Source organism: Branchiostoma lanceolatum, chromosome 9 (genome assembly GCF_035083965.1).
Source record: "Branchiostoma lanceolatum isolate klBraLanc5 chromosome 9, klBraLanc5.hap2, whole genome shotgun sequence".
Classification (NCBI taxonomy): domain Eukaryota; kingdom Metazoa; phylum Chordata; class Leptocardii; order Amphioxiformes; family Branchiostomatidae; genus Branchiostoma; species Branchiostoma lanceolatum.
Window position 1 is genome coordinate 19,585,569 of NC_089730.1, and position 19,858 is coordinate 19,605,426.

General features: G+C 43.0%; 1 protein-coding gene across 1 annotated transcript; it reads left to right on the forward strand.

The window, feature by feature from the left end:
* Positions 1–7,457: 7,457 nt before the first annotated feature.
* LOC136442656 (slit homolog 2 protein-like) lies at positions 7,458–19,126 on the forward strand. Its single transcript, XM_066439601.1, has 10 exons — positions 7,458–7,513; positions 11,611–11,758; positions 14,130–14,285; positions 14,697–14,852; positions 15,616–15,736; positions 16,166–16,332; positions 16,612–16,708; positions 17,103–17,254; positions 17,600–17,720; positions 18,129–19,126. Exons 1-10 carry the CDS (start codon positions 7,458–7,460, stop codon positions 18,518–18,520), a joined length of 1,566 nt encoding a protein of 521 aa, XP_066295698.1. The 3' UTR covers positions 18,521–19,126.
* The last annotated feature ends 732 nt before the right edge of the window (positions 19,127–19,858 follow it).

Consider the following 19,858-nt stretch of genomic DNA (forward strand, 5'->3'; position numbering starts at 1 on the left):
GTATTAGAATAGACATCATATTTCACATTCGGTGCTCAAAGACCGCTTAAAGCCAAAGCAATTGAAGTTCATTAGCACATACACTTATTAGTATATTGCTATGTACCCGAGGCAAACCTTTATTACTACATATATTTACCGTGCTGTTAACGACAAATAAATATGGCCGTCGGTCACTGACCAACTATATATGCACAAGCTTAAGGTCATATTTAAAGTTTTCTTGTTTTCTCGCCTCCAAACTGAAGGTGAGTCATAGTCGAATTCACCATGTGTACATCAGTGTTCCTCAGAAGAAAGTAGGGCGACGGTCACCAACTAAAGTTCTTGACATCGTCTTTGACATATTCAAGTGTTTCGTCTTAGAGGCGGTGCTACATTGATTTAGTGCCTGTATGGCATTTCTGACCGAGCCAAGTCAAACGGAAATACGCGTATTATACATACATGGCTGAATGTACACTGAGAAATATGGGGCGTTGGCGACTGGCCAACTGAACTGTTGTTCTCACTCCCATATTCAACATCATGTAACCTATTCTTAGGAGTGACCGTAGCCTTTAAATGAGTGATGACCGTGCTTGCTGTCGATATGACAAATGGGGATATGGCCATTCAAGCTTATATATATCAAAGGAAAGAAGATCTATTGTGCTACATTTAGGTCCATCCTTACGTGCTAGGGGCATGAAGGGCAGATCCAAAACAAGGACAGTGACCCTTGAAAGAAAATCTGTTTGTTTTTTCAGAAGATCGCCCAAAGTAATATATTTTTCTCGGTGACGTTTTTGGAATGAATGTCGTCCAAAAGGCGTTGGCAAATTTATTTGTATGTTTGTATGGCATACCCGTCCAAAAGGCGTTGGCAAATTTGTTTGTATGTTTGTATGGCATACCCGGTAAACCACCTCTAGGGGTAATACACAAGGTTTGTGCTGAAGTGTACAAGCTGCATATCAGGACAGATTCATACGATCCAGTTACACAGGGAATGACCCTACTCTGTTGTATAGTGTGGTGGGTACTCGAGGTGTGGCACTCCTCGAGCACGGGACCTTCGTTTACCGTCCTATCCGAGTGACGTCCCTAACCGAAGCTAGGTACTAATTTTTACCTAAGAGAAGTGAAGGAAGTCCTTTCTCAAGGACAAATCAGGGGACCCCGGATTCGAACCCAGGACTTCAGGGTTCTGGGCCAAACACCCTGCCACTGCGCCAGCTACGCGACGCCGTCCCGGCATGTCTAGATGTCCTGTCAGCTTCAGGTCAGACGGGAGGTCCTGTCAATCACGGGACTGGATTGTGAAATATCTGTCAAGTTTTCTTTGGCAGATGCTCACAGGGATAACTGGAATGGGAAGAAGAGTCTCTGAATTTCTCGGACATTTTGACAGATAACTCAGAAATCGTACACGTGGTTTTTACATAACTCCCCCTTTTAGGGATATGCTCGAGTTAGAATTATGCTGCTGCATTGGGTTATAACACTACCGTCAGGTGTATGGGAGGGACATCGTTTGGAGTTTGCTGAATGTCAGAATGTTTAAGCATAAAAAGAGTCTTTACTGCATACCACCAGTGCCTAGCTTACCCGTGCTACTATATCGGTTCTGAATATGATATCAATGTCATAAAAACACTCAATGTATTCTTACAGTGGAAGAAGTGAATAGAATACAAAGCGTATGTTTGATGTGAATTCAAGTACTTCAAGGCTACCCTACACGTTCTTCCCAAATGTGAAGTAGATAGGACACTGGATACTTCAAGTCATTTGTCTTTCTCTGGAAGGAAGGCCAAACCACATGTACTAGCGAGGAGCGGAGTGAGTTGAGGGATCTGTGTTTTGACCTGTGTACATCTTGAGTGGATGAACTCCACTGACCCTGGCCTCACCGTGTCCTGGTCACTTTTCAAACCGTGTTTTTCAGCACACAGATCGGATCATGATTTATAGTTTCACATGTTTCTCCCACAAGTCAAGGAAAGGACAGGATGTTGGAGAGTTGAGGTCACCCCGAAAGATGGAGTCATGTCAACTGTCCTTCAATCTGTGCCATCCTCGTGCCCAGACATGCTGACTTCTGACCATGGCATGAACATGGTCCAAATGGTCAAGGCAGTGTATGTTGTCACGTGTACAAGTAGCGAAATAACACGAGATATCAAAATACAGTATAATTCCTTGTCTTCCTTTAGAAATAGTATATGGTGATCCTCGATAACGATCGATGGTTATTAAAATATGTGATTGTAGGTAAATTGTGGCTGAATTAAAAAAAAAAGGCTTTAACATTACAAGGGTACTTCTCCATTTTTTTCAATGATATTGATATGCATGAATGATGTATGAGAATCGTTTATATTAAATTGGGATGATATTCAAGACATTGCAAATCTTCTTTAACTCAAATAGAACCCCAGTTGTAGCACCGCTTAAAGATATCGACATATATATGCTTGACATGAAGGAAAATAAAGGTAAGTATGGTAAAGGTGTGGTATGGTATGGTATGGTCACATCCGTGACTGGACAGGACTCCCACTAGCGGAGTGCACCCACAGAGCCAGAGACAGGAGGAAATGGAAGAGGCTGGTACTGGACTCTACCATGGTCCCCGACCCTCAGGCATGAGGATGGGACTAGGTAATGGTAATGGTAAAGGTAATGGTAAAGGATTCTAGAGAGAGTACCACACAGAGTACGTGAAATGTCACCTCTAGCTTTATGGTAATTGAAATCCACATGTCTCAATCGGCAGGTCTTAACGCGGCATTCTAAACCCTAATCCTCCCGTCTACACGTTACTCCTGCCGGATTACTGCAGCATCTGAGGAATCTATTAACCTCCTTCCCATGGAACCGAGTCAAAAGTTTAACATCGTTTCTTTCCGCCCTCACACCCCCTTCCCTGTAGAGCCTGATCTCACTTAAGTCGACCAGTCGTGCCAGAAGGCGAGGTTGTCCTGTGTAGGGGATCATGAAACTATTTGTCCTCATCCCCCGGGCCCTGTGACGTCAGGACCTCTCCAAACACGGTAAGCCCCCCTAATGCCGCCGGATCACGCGGAACACGTTGTTGGAATGACGTCGTGCTTTAAGACTTTCACACGGGTTCCCTGCTGCATCTTTAGGGATGTTACTTTTTAAGAACCCACCAGCATCTTGTTCAGTTAAAACGCGAGGCCATTGGTAACTTCTTTGCTGGCAACTCGAAGCTTTTTCTACATTAAATGTACAGATGTTTGTGGCATATTGCCTGAGAATATCAATCAAAGTTGTAATTGCTACCATTGCCATTACAATCATCGCCATCATCACCATTATCATTACCACCACCATTATTACCATCATCATCATCATCATCATCATCATCATCATCATCATCATCATCATCATCATCATCATCATCATCATCATCATCATCATCATCGTTGTCGTCGTCGTTGTCGTCGTCGTCGTCGTCATCATCATCATCATCATCATCATCATCATCATCATCATCATCGCCATCATCATCGTTATCATCATCATCACCATCATCATCACCATCATCATCACCATCATCATCACCATCATCATCAGCAGCATCACCATAATCTCTGATGGACCCCTGATGTTACATGCATCGTGGAGATGTTTTCAATGAAATACGTCTACAGTCATATCGATGGTTTCACTAACCGCATTTGTATTCAAACCATCCCAGGCTTTATCCAGCTGGGGTAACTTGAGGTGGATGGCTTTTTCTACCCTCATGTTTTGGAAGGGATTATGAAAACGAAATACAATACATAAGAGGTCAAATACGTGCTCCATACTATAGATCGTGTCGTTGCCCTTTTATAAAATAAACTTAGAGATCTGATCGGCCGCCGGCCTCATACGCAACGATTGACGCAAATACCACATATCAATCACTGAAATTGACCTGACATATGAGGGTTGGGTTGACTAGCAGCCAAATACCACATCAATTGTCAGCCTTTCTTTGGCTATCTTATAGTAAACAAGTGTATAACATGGGTGGCATTTGGAAATTATTGTGAGTGCTATATCTTAGCATTGCTAAGCAATCCCAGGCTATACCTCTGACAGCTAGATCCCACATCAGTCGTCAGTCTTTTTAAATGATGGACGTTCCATTATAATGAACGAGTTTATTATATGAGTGACATTGCAAAAGATTATAGAAGTGTTAAGTAATCTAAGGCCATTCCTCTGGAGTGAGATAGGGTGAGAGACAGACATGGCCTCGTATGTTTTGGACATGATCATGGACATCATCTATAATGAGAAAAGAACCAGTGTCAGTACGCGCTGACTACCCTGGCCCATGTCGTTTCCATGTCATGTTCCGTCAGATCGGGCACCAATTTATAGCCAAGGATTGATGCAAATCCTGCATATCAATTAACGTTACTGATGTTGTTCTAATACAACGTTACGAGAGTTGGGGTGAATAGCAGCGTAAGTCCAGATCACTCAAAGGTCTGTATCCCCCCCCCCCCCACTCACACACACACGCATACAAAAAGAAAACTCATAAAACGGTTATACATGTAGTTGAGCCATGTCATGCTTTCACCTTACCCTAGACTATTCTACTTCTCTGGGTAACTGTGGGTGAGTGACCTGTCTTAACCTCGCATGTTGTTGACACAAAGATGGGAATCAAACATGATAACAAACAAACTAAGTTCAAAGACGCACTGAGTGTACCAGGTCATTGACCCATAATGTTGATTTAAACTTGACGATGTCCCTGACCGTTTGGGCAAAACATGCCGCTGTCCAAACTGTCAATAAACAACCTTGTCCCAGTTTTGGGTTGAACGAGCACACTGGTAGATAGTCTGCTTACACAAAACACGTCTTCTGGACATTTGGATATGGAGTGATGAGTCATCGTGATAGGGGGTGTTGTATTATTACAAAAGATAATAGTGATGGATTTTTAGAGTAGCTTTAAAACAGTCATCAACTATATCGTACTGAGACTGATTATTTCAGTGCATCGCACTTTTTTTCTGCGAAATCAAAATCAAACGCGATTCCAATAGAACATTATTTGAATAGAATATGATTCCAATAGAACACGATTTGAATAGAACACAATTCGAATAGAACATGATTCGAATAGAACGTCTGTAGCACAAACAGATCCGCTATTTTGATAATTATCTAGTTATTTTTTTATTTATAGTAAAATAAGGGCTACTCCATGCAGATGTCTGATAAACGACGAGGTTCAGTGTCCTTGGTGTGTTTTCAGTCCGTGGTCACATGAGGACAAACATGCTGAAAGCCGCGCCAAGTGACGACATAGGTCTCCCGGACATCCTAGTCAGTTGTAGCCCTGTTAAGTCAGAAAACACGTCCGGAGACAGTAGATGGATGATCCTACAGAACAAGTGTCATATCCTTGATTTAGACCTTGCGGATGTTACGCATTACCAGTAGCGCTTGTCGGTGTTTTATCGCCAACGGCCTTACAAGGGAACCGACTACACGCTGTGCTTGTCATCCTGTGTAAGGTTACTTCAGGTGGTTGAATTGAGTTTGGCCATGAACCTTCAGCTGGCATTGCACGTGGACAGAACCAAAAATCAGTGCGTCGTACACAAAGTGCTATAACTTCACTCAGGTTCTTTTTATTGCATCGCAACACTCTTGTTTACACACGGCAGGTACATTAAAGTGCTATTGTTACCTTCCTACTCCCGATAGTAGATTAGTGAGTCAGTCAGCAGCACAGTAACAAACGACGTTTGCCCTTTCCAGTTCGCCCCACACTGACAGATGTAAACACCCCTAGATCTTACTCCGTCAGTGATCGGCTTTCCTCCCCTCTCACGTGGCGCTGCGTCCTGCCAGAAGCCCCAAAACACGGGGTCCTCTCGGCAACAGTTTCAAAACACAGAACTCTTCTCTTGTAAGGTTTCAATACACGCAGGGTTCTCATGTAGGACGTGTTGTCTTAGCTACGGGATCTGTTTTGGTTGGAGCCGGGCTGTTTTCGGCGCGCGCTCGCGTCTGGGAGGCACATGTCGATTGTTTTTATCTCAGACACCGTAGTTAGCATTAGTCAAGGACATCGACTGACTTTCAAGGAGACAACGCCCGTCACCGTCACTACGCTTACTCAAGTAGTATGCTCGAACTGTCAGTGCAATGCAAATTATACATATGAAACATACAAATTTTATGGCGAATTAATGGCCGACAATGAGATTTCACTTGCCACCAGCTAACCATTTAGCGTAATAGGTGGCGCATATAAGAATTTAAAGGCCAGAAGATGCGCCTATAGATAGGTGCTGCTCTTATTGTTGTTCTTTTAAACCCAGTGATGGATCTGAATTCCCGAAGGTTGTAAACAGCGACCACATCCAGTTCGAACTTCACGGCTTTTGCCCGATGGTTAGATGTGCGTCGCCAAACCATGTGCAGGACGGTGTTCGTACTCGGAAAATATTGACAAGTATTGTTTCGATCAACATTCCTGCGGTGTAGAGAAGTTCTCTCTACTGACCTACATCTGCTTTGCCGCATTCTTGGCGTCTCTGAATACACAACTAGCCGATGACTTCCCACACTATCTTGGCATTTATCTTTCAGTGCTAATGGGAGAATACCCGGATAAAACGGACGTTGACCTTTGCACCATATCGTAAGCCAGCATGCCAGAATTGTAAACAGAATTTCAAAGGATTCCGTTATACTAAGTGAGTTTATTTGCAATTTCTTGCTCAAGAGCTTATCTTAACATGAACCAATGTATAGAAAAAGTATACAGACAGTGCAAGTTAACAATGGTGACAAGTGGAACAGGTGACTATTCTAAAAACTGCTACGGAATACAAGCTAAGCTTTGACTTCTTTTTCCGAAGCTGTGAATAAAGTTGAGATAACATTGTCTTGTTCAGTTGAAGTCTGAGCTAATCAGCTTTTGTCTATTTTGGCTACGTTCAATGATATCATTTTGCCTGTGTCTGCACGTATAGACGAAATGTCGGGATAGAGCTCTGAGAATGACGCAAACCAGACTACCAGACGTTAGTCATGTTTGTCAGGGTGGCACGAGGAACTACAGGCGTTTAAGATGATATCAGCTTGTGAACAATGTCAAACATATCGGTGACGAGTGTCGTCTTTCGAAATGTCCCAGTGAAACATGACTATGTTGTCTACAGTAAGTGTAATTCCGACTAGACAGGATCCAGGAAGGACACTGTAGATCATCAAAAAGTCATGGAAAGCAGTCATCATACTGATAACTAAAGAGAATCACTTTCTGATGAGAACACACAGAAGATGATTGATGTAAAAGATACAACTATGTTTTTCTCAGGTGGATACATGCCGTGTTATCATCACGTGTTCCCATCATCCCCTGCAACGTGCGGTAACCAGGGACGCGGGGCCACTATTTTCCCGTCATGCCACATTCCGCGATGCCTCCTGTTCCCCCAGTGGAGGCAGTGGTGGGAACGGCTCCTGCCTCTGGGCTGTACATGATTAGTGAGGGGTCGAGCCGTTCGGCACATCCGCAGTAGCCGCGTGTATGGTACATGGTGCGAGATCCGTTTAAACCTGAAAGTTCAGGATAAATGTACCTGTTTACTGTAGGGCAATTATGATCGTACATGATTATCGACAATATTTCATATAGTTCATACATATCATGTCGAACTCAACCAATGTCCGCAATGACGATATCACCCCTTTATTGAAAATCAGGTCACCTTACAGCCTAATACAATGACGATGAATATGTTTATTGTTTAGACATGTTATCAAGACCTTACCTTAAGCTTATACACTTGTAGAGAATAATCGATCTGCCAACATCGTTTACGCGGATGTTTAACCTGCATCAACATGTACGGCGAGAGATTTGCATCGCTGATCATAACGAACTATTTTGAATCGCATATTTATGAATGCTACGCCGCTACCAAAGGAAGAGCGATGATAATAATGATGTCCAAAAAGGTACATTACGGTGAGTAACAGAGACCCATGACCTATTAACGTGGCACTGTTAAATCTTGTGATGTCAACAAACTCACTACGACGAGCAGACATGTGGCATGGTTTGGCTCGGGTAATTGCGCACTCGCACAGCGATGTTTTTTCCACCCTGCCACGCATCTGCACATCGTTTCACGGTCTGTCGGCGGATCCCAAATATTGTCGTCCTGCTTCGCTACAGATTACTCACATGTTCATCAACGATGACCTGGAAGACCAGTTCGCCGTATTTTTCTCCGTCTAAAGTTTGATTTGATGTGTTCTGAGAAGAAGGTACACATGTATATACAATAGTCATTTCCTCCTGCCATTCCGTACCAATTAGCCTTCTGCTTGACTCCCAGGCGTTTTCAGAAGGACATACAAACATGTATTTGCTCACATGTTCATCAACGCCGACGACGTCGCTCTATTTTTCTCTGTCCTAAGTTTGATTTGATCTGAGAAGGAGGTATTTACAAAAGTCATTTCCTCGTGCCGTTGTACCAGTCCGTACCAATTGGCCTTGTGCTTGACTCCCAGGCGTTTTCAGAAGGACTTACATGTTTTCATTTATTGAAACCGTTTCCATGTCTGTGGTTGGTACAGCTAATTAAAAACAATCGTCTCCACTTGCCCTTCTGTCCTTCCGCAGATCACTTTTCAGGACGGCTTGTCATTTCTGTCGCAGTCATTCTGAGAAGTGCTGAAGACTTTAACTTTGTGATTTAGAGGCAATTCCCCGCAGATGTATAACACACCCGTGCTTTTACCCTAGTGGCCCTTCCCGTATCCATTTTCAAAGTTAGGCCATCTTTGGCGTCAAAGCGCTTCTCGGAAAGTGCAGACCGTCCTCTTCATCGTTAGAAAGTACTCCATAGCAATCACACTGTTTACAGTGTTAAAGTCGTGTACAAAGAAGAGGATATTGTAATAATATGTTGTTTGCAAAAAGAGATAGGACGTTTCACAATTAGTATATGTAGTCCTTTTTTGCAAACATGACAACTGCAAGTCGAAAGCAATGCGGTGATTTCGAACATGTTACAGCTCAACATATAAAGATCGGTCGAAAATCAAAAATGTATTTACTGAAACCGTTTCCTTGTCTGTGCCTGGTACCGAAGTGCTGAAGACTTTAACTCGCTGATTTAGAGGCAATTCCCCACAGATGTAGAACACCCCCGGGCCTTTGCCCTAGTGGCCCTTCTCGTATCCATTTTCAAAACCAGGCCATTTTTGACGTCAAAGTGCTTCTCGGAAAGTGCAGACTGCACTCTTCGTCTTTGAAAAGTACTGTAACACAATTATACTGTTTACAGCGTCTTGAGTCGTCTACAAAGAGGAGGATATTGTCATCATGTGTTGTTTTCATAACACAAGACGTTTCTCAATTTATACATGTAGTCCTTCTAGCCAAAAAGACAAATGCAAGTCACAAGTAATGCGATTATTTCGAACATGTTACAGCTCAACATATAAAGATCGGTCTTGAATCATCAGCAAAGACAAGAAATATTACGATAATGACTTTTAAGCCATAGCATATTGACAAAGGCAGAGACTGGCTTGGTCACCGCTCATTTCTCATTCACTAGCACCGATCCCTTGTCAATGAACGATTTTAAGAGGCAGTAAAACATTCAAAACAGGTAGAGTCTCCACTTGGATGACAGCTGTGAAATTGTTGAATTGAACACTGCAAAAAAACAACTGAAAAGCAGCTAGATTTTGTTTCCCAATGCGTGGCGGATTCCCCGCCAGTTACGTGTTCACACCTCGTCACGCCCTCCTGGTGTTTACAGAGGGGAAATCTGTAGATACTTGTGCCAATTGCGGGTAATTAAGCGCTGCTTTGGAAACTTAGAGGTGGGAAGAAAAGTTCTCACGAACCGTTGAGTCCTGCGGGCTATTCCGTTTACAGTTAAGGGGGGGGGGGGGGGTGGGGGGGGTACATGTACGTAATATCTCTATGAAGCGTGGTATTCCAATAGTTGTCAATAACATTGGAGCATGCTTGCATTCACACCTAATCTTATTGGGTGGGCCGACTACTCTCTCTTCGCAGCCAGGGGCTGAAATGCGAGAAGCGCACAATTACCGGGGCTAGATCACAAGGTTCTGGGGCGGCTGCTACCTCAGGTGACCTCAATACTACCCTGGAGTCCAGCCTTGTTGGCGGCTAGCGGATCTTGGGGAGCGGGCCAAAGCTAAAAAGGCCGGACTCCAGGCTACCTCAATACGACCATGTGGGACCATAGTACAGTAGGTTTTGTGAACCACTCACACCGGGAATTTCGAAAGACCTCTATCTAACTCTTTTCGATATCAAATTGTGGTGGGTTCTTTAGATAGCGTGCTCGAGGTGTGGCTCTCCTAAAAAACAGGACCTCCAGTTAACGTTAATGTGGAGCTTAAACTCCGTGTGCGTTTGGCGGATTCGTATCTGCATGAAGAATTGACATGGAAAAGGAAGAAACGTTTTCTTTGCATCTGTGAAAATACTGGTGAAGCTCCTACCTGCAACGCCTCCTGGCGACGGGGATCATAAAAGACCAAGATGCCGTGCCAGGCACGGTCACATTCTACGAATCAGCAAATCCCAGGTCTTGCTTAACTATAACGCGGTACCCTTTCCTTATGGGCCAAGCAACGTATCTTGCCATTGATGATTTTAAACCGTTATTGTACATTCATGCCCTACCGGACTAAGTACAGATACAGGTACAAAAGTCGTACTAAAGTACATTAAATGATACTGACATGACCTCCAATACTGATCTATATCATTGGTTCTAAAACTATTCTTAAACATAGGTTCGGCTTCTTTTCGTCTCTTTGGGATGTTAAACACAAAGCTTGAATTTTCTTTAATATAATAGATACATCAATGAATATATAAAAGAAAAGAAAAAAAGTATTTTAATGCTTATGAAGACTAATCAACAAATTGCAATTCAAAATAGATGATGCTGAAAATAATGAGTGCAATCAAGCTAAGAATTATTACATGTTCAATAATTCCGCTCGTCCGGGATGAGTCCTGTAATATAACATCATCACCCGCAATATAGCACACACCTGCCGTGTGGGGTAATAGATGGTTTGCTCAGAACAAGAACAATCCGTCATCTTCGAGCCGTACTTTATCACGCACCACACATATTCTTATTTTTTCTAGTGAATAAAACTACACTCCTCTAACTTCCACTGTCTCGGAAAAAGAAGCCGAATCCAATAAGTTAGAACTTAGTGTCAGTAGCTAAGACTAGAGTAGTAATATGGTATACTGTTATTATCGTCTGTACGTCCACTCCTTGTTACATGTACATGTACTCGCAATTAGCCTACGGGCAGAAATTTGCAATAAACTCTCTATTGAAAATGAGAATTCATTACACTGGGTCAGCCGACTGTGTAACGGCTGACACACAAAAAAACAGACGAAGGTACAACTTTAACATGACCTATGTTTGCACCGCACATTTCGTGAGGACATTCACCTCATGATTCCACACCAAACACGTCAGGCTATATATCAACTATCGGGAACCACAAAATTGCTTTCGATTTCTTCTCCCCGACTCATTACAGACCAATAGAAGCCTGCTACTCCCCGGTCCCGTCCGTGGAGTGCGAGAGCTCCGTGTTTGTCACGGCTGGGAGACTAATGGACGCGTGTCAGCAGGGCCAATTGGACCAAGCGACGATTCTTCTCCGAGACAGCGATCGTTCGTCAAAAGTAGGTGAAGCGAATATGGGCTGGACTGGTATGAAATTTGGGCAACTGCAATCTCTATTATTCTTCACGGCAATTCCGTCCCATTCTGGATTTCGGTGCCCCTACTCCTCATATAAAGTGCAACTTCTGATTCCATAAATATCTATCTAATATGTTGACCGTTTTAGTCAAGTATGAGTCGTAGCTGCCCAACAAACTGCCATCCTTTAAAACAGGCTAATCGAGGTTGCCTTGTTGCCAGGTATGTTGCAATCCGTCCGTCTGAAACGCGCCACCTAGCGGAAAAGGAACGGAACTTTTAACAAAAATTCAGTTGACCCCCTGTGTTTAGAACAGTCGTCTCGTGTGGCCCTTTGTGTCCTGGCAGTAAAGTAACGTTCATTAAAATACTATTTAGTTTCTACAATTAACTACTGCCAAATTTCTGACATGAATGCCCAGGGTGTTAATTATAAGCATACGCTACTTATGAGAGACACTATGCTTCAACGCGTAAACACAATGGTGGCAATTTACGGACAACACTTTTCGCATGCCCTCAGGCAATATTACTGCTCATTGTGCAGAATTCCGCCACCTCCCAAGTCTTTATACCTGCATACACACTGCACATTCCGACCGTAGGGAGCTGAGACGTCTACTAGCATCTGGGGAGGTAGGTAGGTTATAAGCCTTTAGTTCAGCAGGATACCTTTCCTTAATGTTGTCTTCTACTTTGCTGCTGCATTTCTTTAGGATATACATGTAGTATCATTTGTATACAGTGTTCGACAGAAACTGATTTGTATGCCAAATACCCAGATACAGAATAGATTCAAAACAGTTAAGGCTGAATTTAGTCGAAATTGAAAAAAAAAAACCTCTAGCTTTGTCGTAATACTTGGAATCGAGGACACTCCAAGAACTATGTATAGGGCCCATGAATGGCATTTTTCTAACATGTGTGACGAAACAGTACAGCTTACATATTGGACTTAAATAATGTGTCCGCCTACCCACTGATTTGGAACCACCCACTTCAGCTACAATTTGGGAAGACACTTACACTGTTACTGTAACGATTAATTTTGTAAAGATCAACGTCTTCTTTAGAAGATTTATTGGTTACGGACCACAGTTTCGTGTCCTCACTTTGGGCGATTGAGATCGATCGTAACATAAATAAATCAAAGCTAATAGAGTCAACAATAGAGTGGTGAATGGGAGTATCAGGACCTCTGACCCTGTAACGCACGCGTGAATACCCACGAAAAGTTGTCCAACAGCTTTCAGATCATACCATTATTCTTGAAAGGGGAGGGGGTGACCATAAGGACATTTGAGAACAAAACTTGTATCTTCATTGGGCAGCATAGAGTTTGTTTCCCATTACTTATTAGTTTAATCAAAATGGATGAGTGCCAAATGATTTTTGGAGCGCAGTGAGTAACAGTTTTAACCTCTAGATCTGTTTGGCGTGTATTCAGTTCTGATAAACTTAGGAGGTGCCCGAAGGCACTATGTCCTCACCTTATTGTAGCTTGAGGTCAGGCAATCTATGAGGGTGGTCCTATTGCGAATGATCAATTTAGATTGCGTTTATCGTACATCACTATCTTCCTTAATCAACGGATACTTATTCGACTAGTAGACTCTTTTAAGTTAACGTTTGGTCACTGCCATGTATGCATTGTATAATCACTGACTAACTTGTCATATTACATGTCTCATCGCCATTTAGGCAAGAGATATGTAAGCCTTTTTAAACGAAAAATACAAGACCAATTCTGATAGTGTGAAATCACCCTGGAATGTTTTCGTATCCCTCTCTCACGTGTAGATTGACTGGCCTCTGTGACGGGACTGGGGAAGATGGCGGCGATACCTGTCAGCTTCGTACTACTATTGATAGTTTGCGTCCAATTACCTCAGGTAAGTAGTTGTAGAAACCCATTACATTTTCTTTATCAATCTAAATATATAACCACGTCCTCATCTGGGCCATGTTTGGAGTCAGGTTTTGAAGCGTAACACAGCTTTGTGTCTTGATATTGCCCATTAGCCTCTACCAGGCTCCGCTGATCGCTGGGAAAATAGTGGAGTTGCCTATTGATCACCTTACCTGCATAGCGGACTACCCTTGGCATACTATTCACTCTATTTGGCCGATTTGTACTATTTTCCCAGTGATTAGCTAATTGCCCATTGTATTTCTGGCAACACCTTCTATTTGTTGCTGGTTGGACATCTAAAATATAGCTTTTGGTCACAAGAAAAGAAAAAAAACTCGGGGCCCATAGCAGCAGTTTTGGAATTGCAGACAGATATTTGTTGGAGGCCTTGAAATAGGGCAACTAAAAAAAGGCATATATGAATATTCATCCCCCCACAGACCCGCGCCTGTCCATCTCGCTGCACGTGCGAGCTCTCGGAGGTGTTCTGCAGCCGCCGTCAGCTGACAGACATCCCGGCTAGCGTGCCGCCCAAGACCGAACTGCTGGACCTGTCCCAGAACCAACTCAGGAGGCTGCCGAGGAAGGGCTTCAAGGTTAGGAACGGTCATGATCACGATCAGGCTCGAGGAGTTGTATAGAGACTCTATCAAAATCATGAAGGAATCAGCTGTAGATGAGGAACATGTGTGAGGTAAAGACCTATCAAAGATCGAACTTAGACCTAGATAATGAAGTCTTAGGTTTTCTACATTACGAATGGTCACAAGTAGCACATCACATCTCAGGAGGTATTGAAGATAAGCTTCATAAGCTATAGAACAGTAAGTTGCCCAGAAACACCAAGGAACAGGCAACTGTCAGCCGCAACAAAGGAGACATATCTGCATAGAACATAACAGGGTCTATCTAGCCATATTCGTCGCAAAAATGTATCGGTCGGATGTTAATATACAGCTACATTTTATTAAGACATACACTTTTATCATCGTTGTTTCCCACCAAAGGACCTGAAGTACCTGAGCCAGCTGCGTCTGGACGACAACCACATCGAGAAGATCGAGGACGGCGCGTTCGACGGTCTGGAGAACCTACAGCGGCTGTGGCTGCTGGACAACAGGATCAGGGCTCTGTCCGCGGGGGCCTTCATCGGCATGCCGCAGGTACGGGGTTTCATTAGGACATGAACAAAGGTCACCTGGGTTTAGAGGTACGGGAGAACCTACAGCGGCTATGGCTGCTGGACAACAGGATCCGGGCTCTGTCCGCGGGGACATTCATCGGCCTGCCGCAGGTACGGGGTTTCATTAGGGCATTAACAGGGTTCATCTGGGTCTAGAGTTACTGGAGAACCTGCAGCGGCTGTGGCTGCTGGACAACAGGATCCGGGCTCTGTCCGCGGGGGCTTTTATTGGCATGCCGCAGGTACGTGGGTTTCATTAGGACGTGTAGCAGAAGCTCTCAAAAAACTGTACTTGACTACCAATGCCTCAAAGTGGAGTTTTCATTATCCTACATGGCATGAAGGGTGGTTTAGTGGTTAGCAGTCTTGCTTCTACACCGTGTAAGGTTAAAGCGGTGAGATAAAATGCCATCTTTGGTTTAGAGGTACTTATTTGACATAGCTATACATTACCAGAATTTTCTGCATTATGACATATCCTTTAAAGTTCATGATTGATCTTCAATGATATCAGAACATTGCTATCTAAGACAGTCTTCCACCGCATGCTAAACTATTCTCTCATTTGAAGAGAACAAATGGTATCATCAATGTGTAATGCCCCTTAGAAGTGTTTTCATGTATTCAAAATGAAACTCAAAAATGAAATACACGTGTTGTAATTGGTGAGGTCTACAGAACAACCGCAGAACTATAAGAGTTTGAGTTGTATTGCTTTTAATTTGTGTGAACTGTTTCTATAGCTTTGGTCACTGAAGTTGGACAGTAACGACATCAAAGAGATTTCTCCCGGCGTGTTCAAACCGCTGTCGAGCCTGCGCTGGCTCCACCTTCACCATAACCACCTCACACACATGCCGGGAGGTACGTCTGATCGTTGCTAGTCATTCAGTTGGATTAAATTTGTCACTGTTTTAAACATCACCTCAGTACCTTAAACAAGCAAGAATTAGAGTCACGGATGACTGTGCTAATTCTAAGGTGCCTAGTATATGGTCATAAAGAGAACAATTTAAACCAAGATTGAAGAACAGCGAGTTTTTACTGGTGACCACCTTTATGCATAAATATACTGTCTGACCTTTGTTTCATCAGTTCCCCACTGACCCAAGTAACAATAGCACTAGAAAGACTTCTGTTAACAGCCAGGCCCCCTATCTACTGTGACCATGTTCTTCAAGACCTTTGAGTGGTCACTATGGCTAGGTTTTACTGTATTGAACTACTTTGCAAATATTTGCACCATGACCATACAGCAAGACATCTAAACTATCTATTCTTTGTACTTTGCAGACGAGCTGCGTTCCCTGAGCCAGCTTGAAGCGGTGACCCTGCACGGTAACGACTGGCACTGTGACTGTGATCTGGCGGAGCTGGCGACCCATCTAGGGGAAAACACGGACAAACTGAGGTTCGACAGCGGAGTGCCAACACCTCCGGCCATCTGTGCCAGACCACAGGTACGGGTATAAGTAACTGCCATCATTTAAGCCATATGTTTACATTATTCAAACATTCTTCAATAGTACAACAGTAACAATAGAAAATTGCAAAAAAAAAGATTTCTGACAATTAAATCATTTTTGTTTGTTTCCATTGAAGTTGAATAAATGAGACTTACATGTATACTCCAATCGGTTATCGTTGAGTCATGCAAAATATGATTGTATGTGCTGATGGTCAAAAATCAGTAGATTCGTTATCATTGTGTACATTCAACACTTGTTCCCTTCCCTTAGCACCTGATGGGAGAACAGATCCACACCCTCAGTCAGGACGACCTGTGCATGCCTCGGGAAGAGACACCAGGTCCCGCTGGGGACAAGACCTGCCCCGGTAAGAACTCTCAAATTCATACGTTAGTGAAGATTAGACATCAAGTAATTACATACTCAAGAAAACCGTTATTGAAGCAACTGGACAGATTACCCAAAATCTATCCAGTCGCTTGAGTAACTGTTTTCAGTTTCTAGCGTAGTTTTTACCTTAAAGTATATTTCTACCTTTTTAAGCAGCAAAACATCACTGTATTTCGACAACAACAAGGTTTAGCCATAAAAGTAGACGTGTTAATAGCTTTGTTAGATTTATGAATACTGGCAGGCAGATTCGCTAATTCTTTTGCCGTCGTAACGTTACTAGTACATGCATAGCATATACAGATTTTGTTTCTTGTACATGTTACACAACAAAATATGTACTGAAAGCATCACCCTGGGTTATCCAACAGCCCCGTGCAGCTGCCGCGGAACGGAAGTGGAGTGTGATCAGAAGGAACTGACGTCAGTTCCGCCCGGGATCCCGTCAACCACCACGGAACTGCTCCTGTCTAACAACAACATCCGGGACATTCCACCCGACGCCTTGGTGCATCTGAAGAAGGTTAGTATCTATTCCCTCTCCAAGGATAAGGGGTAGTCAAGTTGACAGAGGAATGGTTTGCGGTCTGTGTGTGCTTCTTTGTTGTTTGTTTGTATTGGTGTGTCGTAGAAAGGCGTAAATTATGTGCTTTTTTACGAGAAGAGCAGCTTCATCGAAGTAATTAGGAAAATTACCTTTAATTTACCGATTGCCATTGATCACCTACCGGAATGAACGTTTCAAATCTCTATAAACAACACTCTTATAGTGATATCAAAATTTGGTGTACACAGATATTGCCTGTTTAATTACAGACATGCACGATGCAAATTTGCTTCACATGACGTTGCGTTTGCTGTTCTACAGCTGCAGATGCTGCTGCTGTCCAACAACCGGCTGCAGGCTGTCCCGAAGGACGCGCTCAAGAAGCTGCCCGAGCTGGCCGTGCTGTACCTGGATGGGAACGACATCACCAAGATTGTGGAAGGTATTCTCTTTCGTACTTTTGAGACCTTCATATGATATTGGATATTTTCAACTTTCCACTTGGTAGTTTTCTCACCTGGCTGTTATAGTCGGTGATCATGGTGATACCAGCAATTAGACAGTTAGTATAACTTAACATTGAAGGTATCGACTGTCACTTATTGCTTAACAACAAAGTTTTATATGGTGTTCGATATCTTACAACTTTCCACTTGGTTGGTTCCTCACTTCCTCACTTGTACGTTCAACAACTTGAGTGCGACACCTTATTGTCCCCTATTGTATTCTTCATTTGATGACCAGCACTTCATAAAATGGTTCAACAGTTAGCTCAGCGTCCTTTGTCACTGAAAATAAATTGTTACCCGTTACATTACATATAACAAGATCTTTTCCATCCCATCCACAGGCACGTTTGACACCCTGACCGGCCTGCGGGTCCTGTCCCTCTCCAACAACAAGATCACCAAGGTCCAGAAGGAAAGTTTCTGGCGGCTGAGTAACCTCCAGAACCTGTACCTGCACCGGAACAGCCTGTCCGATCTCAACCCCCGCGCTCTCAACCTCAACAAGCTGCGGGCCCTCAAGCACGTGTCACTGTACGGGAACAAGTGGGAGTGCGCATGCGCACAGAGGGACCTCATCGCGTACGTCCAGCGGAACGAGAAGACCCTCTCCTTCGGTGACACCGGGGAAACCTCCTCCCCGGACAAACGGGTGACGTGCGCCGGGCCCGAGAAACACAAGGGCACTGACCTCACGGGCTTTGACCTAGCCTCCTTAGAGGCTGAGTGCAAGTAGTCAATATAATCTTCATTTACGATTGATTATTTTAAGTTAAAGATGAAGTAGGATCTGGAATGATTATCTTGAGATTATGATTCAGGATGATAGATTATTCAAAGTATGCCTAATAACTACTTTTTACCGTTTTATCAATCCTTAACTGACTTTAACTATTAGTTTAAGGAGAAAGGTCGTAATGCTTTGATCAGCTAATAATAAGAGCAGCTGATAATAACAGCTGAACTATGTTTGTAGCCTCTGGTGATCTTTACATCGCTCCACAAAGCTTGATAATAATGTATAAATTACAGGTAAGCATATATAGAAATTATGTTCGGGTGTGTAGACATAACAAAAAAATTACGCGTGTTAGACTTAAAAATATGTAGCAAGAGATTTTAGCAAAACTATTACTATGTCGATGAATAGAACTCCTTATCAAGATTGGCCGATGCGAAGTAACATTGCAATTCTGGACTGGTACCATATTTAATACTTCAGAAAAGCATGGTAACAAGCAGGTATTATTTAGCTATCATCACTTTTTGGATACAGTCCGTTTATCAGTCGGAATAAAGCTGTCGCAGCACCATATGTGATTAAAGCTGCGGTGAATATGGATCGATCGTTGTGGGCAATATTTTATCAGACATAATTGTGTTATAACTATTTTCCATTCCTTCGAGCGGTTTGACCCATTTAAATATGACGAGTCGGTTGGATGCCCCAATGAAAATTTTAAAAAGAGAATATGACGTTACATCTTACATATTTCGAAGCGTCTAGTACAATTACACCACTATCATCACCGCTATCTACCGGAAACGTCCTGCAGCTGCAATATATATTAATCAGGAAATTTGTTCCACTGTGCCTTGGATCCTGCGACTTTCTTCAAGCTTACCTCTCGGATTTCTCTTGCTGTTGTAGAAGATCCTGCTGTTAGTACGTATCAATAACATATTTTACAAGTAGCTATTTTGATCCACCATTCGGCAAAATTTCTTAGCTAGTATATGGTCTGCAAAAATATTTAGATTTGGGGTATGCGTATTTTGCCCTTTTGGTTTAGAGTGAAAGTCCATATCTCCAAATGCTGTAGACATGCCCGAAGTGGTCCAGATGGCCATTTTAATTGGAGGATACGAAACATAATTATTGTTCTGAAACAGTTTCACCTCCAAGCACTCAAACCTGACCAATTTATTGCAGGAATTACGAATCGATCGGAAGAAGATAATGTAGTTATCAGTTGTGTTAAGTCAGCAAGGGTTGCTGGAGTGGGATTAATTTGTTACGGCGTGAAAGTTTATTATGCGTACAAGCTCTCTATTAACATGTTAAGGCCAGTGG